The sequence below is a fragment of the Sorex araneus genome, chromosome X, assembly GCF_027595985.1.
Source record: "Sorex araneus isolate mSorAra2 chromosome X, mSorAra2.pri, whole genome shotgun sequence".
In the NCBI taxonomy this organism is placed as follows: domain Eukaryota; kingdom Metazoa; phylum Chordata; class Mammalia; order Eulipotyphla; family Soricidae; genus Sorex; species Sorex araneus.
In genome coordinates, this window is record NC_073313.1 from 58,673,490 (window position 1) to 58,682,730 (window position 9,241).

Sequence of the window (9,241 nt, forward strand, 5' to 3'; positions counted from 1 at the left end):
AGGAGCTTCTGCCAGGTGTGGACGTGACTCAGAACACCCCCACTCACTCTAGCCCTGCGCCGGTAGAGAACCTGACTCACTTGGGATGGTGCTGGGACTTTTATTAGGGAGAGTGAGAGGGGACCAGAGTGGGAGGGGAAGAATGAGAGGGAGCCTACCCCACCCCTTTTCCTTAAGCCCTCACGGTACCCCCAAACCCCATCTCCTTCTCCATACCCCAAACATGATGCCAGCCTCTGGGTTCTCTCCTTGTCAGGGGGAAACATCTTTGGCCAGGAAGGAGCTGGCAGTGGCACAGGACTCCTCCTGGGGGCCCAGGCTAGGCAGGGCGCGCCTCGGGCCACAGCACAGCAGTCGCCGGAGCTCGGCCGAGACGCTGCTGCTGAAGAGAGTGTAGATCCAGGGGTTGGTGCAGCTGTTGAGGCTGGCCAGCAGCATGAGCAGCACGAAGGGCGGTCCTGTGGGGCCAAGGAGTCTGAGCTGGGGCGTTTGTGGCAAGCAGATGTCTGTGGCCAAGCCACGGTCATGCCTGCGCCCAACCCAGCACAAGTGCCTCTGCACTCACCTTCCCGTGGGGCGTCGGGGTCCCATGCCGCCCACAGCTGCACAAGGAAGAAGGGTGCCCAGCACAGGACATAGACGATGACGATCACCAGCGTCATCCTCACGGTCTTGGCCACAGCCGCCGACACCCGCGTCCCCTCCTGGCCAGTGGCCTGCCCGCTCCCTCGGCAGCGCGCCCCCGTCCCTTGGGCTGGCCCTGGCAGCAGGCTGGCATGGATCTCCCGGAAGATGAGCACCTGGCAGATGGCGATGCCCAGCGCAGGGGCCAGGAACACCATCAGGGCGATCCAGGTGACATAGGCACGGAGCCCCCAGGGCTCAACAAAGCGGGCCCAGCAGTCAAAGACGCCACTGCCATCGCCCACGTCACGCTGTGCAAAGATGAAGAGTTGTGGGATGCTGAGCAGCAGCGAGAAGGCCCAGGCCAGGAGCACTGGCCGGTTCCAGTGGGCGCCACCACCCTGGCGGTAGGCCAGCATGGGCCGGCAGATGGCGCGGTGGCGGTCCACGGTCATGGCCAGGATCATGTAGGACGAAGCGTACATGCCCACCATCTGCAGGTACTTGATGGCCCTGCACAGGGCATCAGGCCCCAGAAAGCGGTCGGTGGCGTCCCAGGCAAGCTGAGGCAGCACTTGGAACAGGGCCACGACCAGGTCAGCCAGGCACAGGTGGCAGATGAAGACGTGCATGGGTGCCCAGCGGCCCCGCCGGCCCCGCCGCACCAGGGCCCCCAGCACCAGGCCGTTGCTCAGAGCCACCACCACAAAGACCGTGGCGAGCAGGGCCACCTCCGCCCGGGCGAGCAGCGGGTCCCTCTCATCCAGCAGCTCCTCACTGCGGTTGCCGGGCACACTCAGAGAGAGGGGTCCTGGCACAGCTGGGCAGGGGTGTGGGAGAAGCCTGAGTTAGACTGCGTGCTCTCCCTCCCCGGCACCCCAAGCCCGCTGTCTCTCATCCCCGTGTGGGAGCCGTTGCGTGGGAACCGTGGGGCAGCCCTTACCGGAGGTGGTGGACGCCATGGGCACGGAGCGGCTGGGCCAGTGTCCCGAGCGAGTGGCTGCGGGAGACAGGGTGAGCTCAGTCTGCAGCCCGAAGTGCGCACGTGCGCGGGGCCAGCCGTGCGTGCAGCCTGTGTGTGGGCTGGCTGAAGGGGGCTGGGGGTGTACCCTAGCCTGACCAAGCTTGGATCAGAGCCACGGCCAGGCACCTTGGGTCACCTACTCTGCCCCCAGGGCTGTGTGAGACCAAGCACACGTACGGCCATCTGGCAACTGCATGCCCCCCCCCTCCCGCACTGCCCCGCACTTCTCGACCCCCTGCGCTGAGAGGCCCAGAGAGGTGGCTGAGGACTGGACCACAGTGGGCCCTCCAGGCGGTCCCTTACCTGGCGGGGCAGCAGGCAGCGGCGTTCTCCATCCCGCCCCAGCCGGCCTCCGGGAGTGACCTGCCGAGGGACTTCCTCCCCCTCCCGCCTGTGGCATGGGGAAGTGGCCGCAGGTTCCTGCCGCCTTTCCTGGCTGGCCTCCCACACCGCTGCCCTGGCCCTCCCCTGAACCTCACGGGGCTCTGAGACAAACGGGGATCCCCTAGCTCAGCAGCTGCATTACAGCATGGGGAAACTGAGGCCAGGGCTGGACGGGGTGGGGGGGCCAAGGGAGGAGGAGGCCCAGCTCCTCCCACTTTCGCTTGGGGTGACCGGAGATGAGGGCCAGGAAGGGAGGTGGTGGGGTCGGGCTGGCCAGGACCGAGCCCCCGGGAGAGGCAGTTTCCTCCCTCGGGTCTAGGGGGACTGGGGCACCTCCACCCTCTTCCTCCATCACGCAGCTCTCTCTCGCTGTGGGGGCTCTGGTGTGTGGGGCTTGGGGGCCCAGCTTCTTGCCATGTCCCCAGCCTTTCCCCATCTCAGCCCCTGCCTCCACACCCTCCTGGCACAGCTGGGGCCCACAGCCCAGGGGCCTGTGCCCTGCCAGGGCCGTGCTCTGGTCCAGAATGGCCTTTTCTTCCTGTTTGTCCGTCCTCTGCGCTGACCCGCCAGGCAAGAGACCAAAACAGCCTCCCACTGACCAGGCCCCGGGTTGGCCAAGGCCAAGGCCTTGCCTGTCCGGCCCCTCTGACTGCCAGCACCCTTGGCCTCCCCGTGCCTTCCCGACCTGTTGCAGAACAGCAGCTGGGGCTGGGGGCCCGTGTCCCACACCCGCATTCATCCTCCAGGGGACAAATTGACTCTGCAGACAAATCCCAGCAGTCCAGTGTGCCCTGTGCTTCTTCCGTGGCCCCCTCAGCTTCGGGCTTTTAGGGGAGATAAGGGTCCAGCCTGAACAGTGAGCTGAGGTAGGGGGCAAGCTGCAGGATGAAGCTTCTTGCCAGAGATGGTGACCCTCCCCGGCACCCAGCTTTCCTCCCAAGAAGAAGGGGGTTTAGCTTTCCAGTTGAGAGGCAGCAGTCTTATTTTCTGCTTTTCTTTGTGGAGGGGTTGTAGGGGAAGATTCTCTAGTGCTCAGGGGACCTCACAGAGTGGGGCTCGAACTCAGGACCTCCTCATGTCAGCACGCGCTCTAGTCCTTTGTGCCAGGTGTGTCCAAGGAGAGCTCGTCCTGTCCCCTTCCTGTTGCCATGGCGCTCGTCCTCGCCTACTGGGTGCTGTTCTACAGGACCATTCTCAACTTTGCAGTTGCTGCCATTTAAACATTTCTGGGCATAAAATCTCTCTTTTATTGGTGCAGGAGAGGACAATGCTGTCAGGGCTATGGCGTTTCAGTGAGTTCCTTTCATGGTACCTTACTGGTTATTTTTTAGTTAATTTATTTTCTGGAGGGACAGCCAAGATGCTCAGAGGCTGTTCCTGGCTGTGTGACCAGGAGGAATCCCTGGGTTGACAGCATTGCAAGGCAAGTGTCTTAACCCTGTACTATCTCTGCAGCCCCTTTATTAAGGGTTTATTTTTGCATTTTCATTGTGTGCTGATGGTATCAGAAACAAAGGCCCATTAATTTTTTTTTTTAAAAAGAGATGAGGCTGGAGCGATAGTACAGCGGGTAGGGCATTTGCCTTGCGCGCGGCCGACCCAGGTTCGATTCCCAGCATCCCATATGGTCCTCTGAGCACTGCCAGGGGTAATTCCTGAGTGCAGAGCCAGGAGTGACCCCTGTGCATCATCGGGTGTGACCCAAAAAGCAAAAAAAAAAAAAAACTTTTTTAAAATGAATCACCGTGAGATACAGTTACAGATTTACAAACATTTGTGATTACATTTCAGTTATAGAATGATCGAGTATCCATCCCTCCTCCAGTGCCCATTCTCCACCATCAATATTCCCAGTATCCCTCCTGCCACCCCTTATCCACCTCTGTGGCAGGCACATTTCCTTTAATTTTCTCCTTTTGGGTGTTATGGTTTGCAATACGGGTACTAAGTGGCCATCATATTCGGTCCATAGTCTACTTTTAGCACACATCTCCCATCCTGAGCGAGCCCTCCAAGCATCATTTACTTGGTGGTCCCTTCTCTGTCTCAGCTGCCTTTCTCCCCAGCATGTGAGGCTGGCTTCCAATCCATGGAGCAATCCTCCTGGCCCTTATCTCTACTATCCTTGGGTGTTAGTCTCCCATTATGTTACTTTATATTCCATAGATGAGTTCAGTCATTCTGTCTGTCCTTCTCTCTCTGACTCAATTCACTTAGCATGATACTCTCCATGTTGATCCACTTATATGCAAATTTCTTTTATTATTATTATTTTTGCTTTTTGGGTCACACCCGGTGATGCACAGGGGTTCCTCCTGGCTCTGCACTCAGGAATTACTCCTGGCGGTGCTCAGGGGACCATATGGGATGCTGGGAATCGAACCCGGGTCGACCGCGTGCAAGACAAATGCCCTACCTGCTGTGTTATTGCTCCAGCCCCCATGTGTAAATTTCATGACTTCATCTTTTTTTTTTTTTGCTTTTTGGGTCACACCCAGCGATGCTCAGGGGTTACTCCTGGCTTTGCACTCAGGAATTACTCCTGGCGGTGCTTGGGGGACCATATGGGATGCCGGGGATCGAACCCGGGTCGGCCGAGTGCAAGGCAAACGCCCTACCCGCTGTGCTATCGCTCCAGCCCTCATAACTTCATCTTTCTAACAGCCGTATAATATTCCATTGTATAGATGTACCAGAGTTTCTTTAACCAATCATTTGTTCTCGGGCACTCGGGTTTTTTCCAGATTCTGGCTAAATAATGCTGCAATAAACATACAAGTGCAGAGGTCATTTATACTGTACTTTTTTGCATCTCTGGGATATATTCCAAGAAATGGTATTGCTGGTTCAAATGGGAGCTCAATTTCTAATTTTTTGAGAAACATCCATATTGTTTTCCAAAAGGGCTGAACCAGTTGGCATTCCCACCAGCAGTGAAGGAGAGTCCCTTTCTCCCCACATCCATGCCAACACTGGTTGCTTTTGTTCTTTTGGATGTGGGCCAGTCTCTGTGGTGTGAGATGATATCTCATTGTTGTTTTGATCTGCATCTCCCTGATGAATAGTGATGAAGAGCATTTTTTCACGTGCCTTTTGTCCATTCGGATTTCTTCTTTGAGAAAGTTTCTGTTCATTTCATCACCCCATTTTCCAGTGAGATTGGAAGTTTACTTCTAGTAGAGTTCAACCAGTACCTTTGATATTAACCCCTTATCAGATGGGTATTGGGTGAATATCCTTTCCCATTGTGTAGACTGTCTTGTATTCTGGTCATTTTCTTTTAACGTGCAGAAGCTTCTTAGTTTAAGATAGTCCCATTTGTTTATCTCTGCTTCCACTTGCTTGGTCAGTGACGTATTATCTTTGAAGATACCTTTAGCTTCAATGTCTTGGAGGGTTTTGCCGACCTTTTATTCAATGTACCTTATGGATTCTGGTCTGATATTGAGGTCTTTAATCCATTTTGATCTGACTTGTCAAAGCCCATTTATTTTATTTTATTTATTTATTTTTTATTTTTTGTGTGGTTTTTTGTTTGTTTTTTATTTTTTTTTTCAATTGAGTCACTATGAGAACAGATTCTAAGACAGGGCTCTTAGAATCAAGTCTCAGTCATACAATAATCAAACACCCATCCCTTCACCAGTGCACATGTTCCACCACCAAGAACCCCAGCATACGCCCCTCCCACTCCCCCTCTGCCTATGTGGCAGATGATTTTCACTTACTCTCTCCTTACTTTGATTACATTCAATTTTCGACAGAAAACTCACTATCATTATTTGGAGTTTTTCCCCCAACAGTCAGACCTGTTGGAATGGCATCATTAGATCGTATGTTTTCTATTGTCGGTAACAAAGAACATATGATGTTGCACGGTTGCGAAAGTGGCCATCCAGTTTTGGGATTCTGGTATTTCTCCAGAGGTATTTCTGCCAGCATCCGCTGCATTCCAAGATTGGTTTGTGTGCCTCTGGGATCATGGCTGTTCAGGAGCGGAGGAGCTGTTCGTGGGTGGCAAAGGCCCATTTTGGCACATCGACTTTCATGCACTTAGTACCCAATTGTACATGTTCTTTTCTTTTTTTAATTAAATAACTATGATTTATAAAGTTACTGATAGTTGAGTTTTAGGCATAATATTTCAACACCAATCGTATAGCCAGTGCCCACCTCCCTCCACCAGTGTTCCCGGGTTCCCTCCCCTGCCCTCCCCAGCGCCCCATCCCCGCCTGTCACCATGACACATTACAGAGTTCCAGTGGTTGCAACTTAGGTCTCATGTTCTCAGCGTTGCTATGTCTGTTTCAGGCATACGGCTCAACCCCTCACCAGACCACCCAGTATTTGCCGTTCTCTTCTGCCCCCCTTGATTTCTTTCATTCTCTGTCCTTCTCTCTAAACACTGAGGCCAAAGGTGAGCTTGGCCCCCCTTTACCCTATGTCCTCCCAGGGTTCTACAGGCCACGGAGAAGTGTGATCATCCTTTGCAGTGGCATAATGAAGGACATACATAGTCCCAACTTGTCTTCACTTTAAAGAGCTTTGCCAATTAGTCACTTGTAGAGTTCTGCATTTTAATATATTTCGAGTACAAGTTCTTGCACATATATAGTTTTTGGCTTTGGGCTCACACCCAACAGTGCCATGTGCGGGGCTACTTCTGGCTTCTTGCTTAGGGCTGCCCCAGGTTTGAGGAACCATGTAGTTCTGAGAGTTGAGTCCAGGCCTCCTACATGCACAGCACATGAGCAGGCTGCTGAAGTTGCTCCCCAGCCCTCACAGATACGTTTTGGGGGGTCACACCCCGCTGTGCTCAGGGATCACTCCTGGCAGTGCTCAGGGACCCTATGGGGTCCCAGGGATCAAACCCTGGTTGACGGCATGCAAGCAAGAGCATTCCTCACAGTACTGTCTCTGCCCCCACAGGTACCTTTACAAATATGTTCTCCTAAGCTGTGGATTTCTTTTTCTTTTTACTAACACTGTCTTTCAGAGAGCCAGAGTTTTCAGTGTTGATGAAATTGAATTTATTCCATTTTTTCTTCCCTGACGTGTGTATGTGCGCGTATGCGAGTGCACGGGAATGCGTTGGGGTCCGTGTCTACAAAAAGCCTTTGCCAAATCCACTCACAAAGTTATTCTATTCTTTTCTCCCCAAAGATCCAAATTTCCTTCCTCCCTTTCTTTGTTTCTTCCTTCCCACACCCTGTGGTGCTCAGCAGCTACTCCTGGCTCAGTGTTTGGGAGCACTTTCAGCAATGCCTGAGGATGGTTGTGGTGCCAGGACTCCCAGAATCTAGGAGGCAAAGCCTGGGCCCGACCCATGAGCCACCTCTCCGGTCTCACACATTTTATTGTTGTGCTTGCTAGGGTAGCCATCAGGTCAGGCTTTTGAGATCTGTTTGGTTTTTGTTTCATTTTGGTTCTACCCAGCTGTACTCAGGACTGACTTCTGGCTCTGTGCTCAGGGGTCACTCCTAGCAGTGCTTAAGCAACTGTATGTGGTGCTGGGATCAAACTGTTGTGTGCAAGGCAACCACTTTACCTGCTGTACTCCAGCCCGCAAAGACAGAATTTTAAAGTCCAGCTTTATTGATCTCCCATGGGTTAAAATACGCCAGAATTCTGGCCCTACAGACTCTCGACTCCCACCGCCAGAGATTCAGGGCCACCCCCAAAGGCCCCCCTGGTTGCTCCCCCTACCTTTCTTCCCCTGCAGAGCCACACGCCTCATGGAGTTTCTGACCCAGCGTGCCTGCTGGCCGCTTCACTTCTTTTTATTTTTCATTTTATTATTTTAATTTTATTATTTTATTATTTTTTCTTTTTGGGTAATACCTGGCGATGCACAGGGGTTACTCCTGGCTCATGCACTCAGGAATCACTCCTGGTGGTGCTCAGGGGACCATATGGGATGCTGGGAATTGAACCCGGGTTGGTGGTGTGTAAGGCAAACGCCTTACCTGCTGTGCTATCGCTCCAGCCCCATATTTTTAATTCTTTTAAATTTTATTATTATTATTATTTTATTGAATCACCATGAGATAGTTACAAGCTTTCATGTTTGGGTTTCAATCTCACAATGATCAAACATCCATCCCTCCACCAGTGCACATTCCCCACCACCGATATCAGGGGTATACCCCCCCTTTCCCACCCTCCCCCTGCTTCTATGGCAGACAATATTCCCCATACTCTCTCTCTACTTTTGGGCATTATAGCTTACAACACGGACACTGAGAAGTCTACTTCTCTACTTCTTCCTAGTCTGGTTCCGAGCGAAGCCATACCAGTGGCTTTGTCCTTTGCATACTTTGTCCTCGTTCCCTCGTTAGCTATGGCCGTGCATTTACCTTGCTCTGCTCTTGCTCTGAGCTTAGCGTCTTCTTCTAGCCAGAATTCCACTTTGGGCCTCTGTGTGTCTTTCTGCTCCACGGGGCTGCCTGGGAGTCCTGCAGCTTCTTGGGCCACCAGTGTCTGGCCATTGACGGGTGCACGGCAGATTGTGTTTGCTGAAGGTAGCCCCAACAAGCTCTCCCGTCCCACATGCTCCTCTGGAGCCATGCCACTCTCCCATCAAGAGGCGGACTTGCACCTTCCCCCTCAGAATCTGGGCAGGCTGGGAGCCGGGCCTCTGTGCTGCTGCTGAGCGCTCATGCTGCACTGTCTTGGGAAGAGCCCCTGGCGGGACCAGCAGCAACTAATGCACCCTGACCCATGGGGTCCCGCTGTGGCTCAGCCTGCCCACCTCAGCCCTGTGTTTTGGGAAAGGGGGTGTTTGGACCACCCCTGGCAGTGCTCAGGAGAGACTCCCAGTTTGGTGCTTGGGGGTCCCTCTTGTAGCTCTGGGGATCAAACCCAGGCTTGCAAGGCCTCACCACAACCCATGGAGGCGTCTCCCTAACCCCTTCCCACAGTCTTGTGAGAGAGCAGATAGCGATGCTGGAGCGGTGGGGCGCTCAGGGAGTCAAGGCCTTCGTGGGAGGGGCCCATGACCCAGGGCACAGAGCCGGGAGTAGCCACTGGACACCACCAGGTGTGGCCCCGAAACCAAACCCAAACGAAGAAAACCAACCATTTATTTATTTATTTATTTATTTATTTGCTTTTGGGCCACACTGCCACACTGAACAGGGGACCCTATGGGGTGCTGGAGATCAAACTCCAGTTGACTGTGTGCAAAGCAAGCAACTTATCCACTGTCCT

At 53.5% G+C, this 9,241-nt stretch overlaps 1 protein-coding gene across 1 annotated transcript; it reads right to left on the reverse strand.

Moving 5' to 3' along the window:
• Nucleotides 1-225: 225 nt before the first annotated feature.
• On the reverse strand, nt 226-1,987 carry AVPR2 (arginine vasopressin receptor 2). The gene is made up of 4 exons (XM_004606602.2): nt 1,952-1,987; nt 1,568-1,624; nt 566-1,444; nt 226-458 (listed from the first exon to the last, which is right to left on the reverse strand). The coding sequence occupies exons 2-4, from the start codon at nt 1,584-1,586 to the stop codon at nt 253-255; spliced, it is 1,104 nt and encodes a 367-aa protein (XP_004606659.1). The 5' UTR covers nt 1,587-1,624; nt 1,952-1,987; the 3' UTR covers nt 226-252.
• Nucleotides 1,988-9,241: the final 7,254 nt, after the last annotated feature.

Bases quoted from the DNA above. Each gene is read 5' to 3' on its own strand.
- AVPR2 (XM_004606602.2), bottom strand. The intron at 459-565 runs GTGAGTGCAGAG...TTGGCCCCACAG, and splicing joins CCCCGACGCCCCACGGGAAG to GACCGCCCTTCGTGCTGCTC.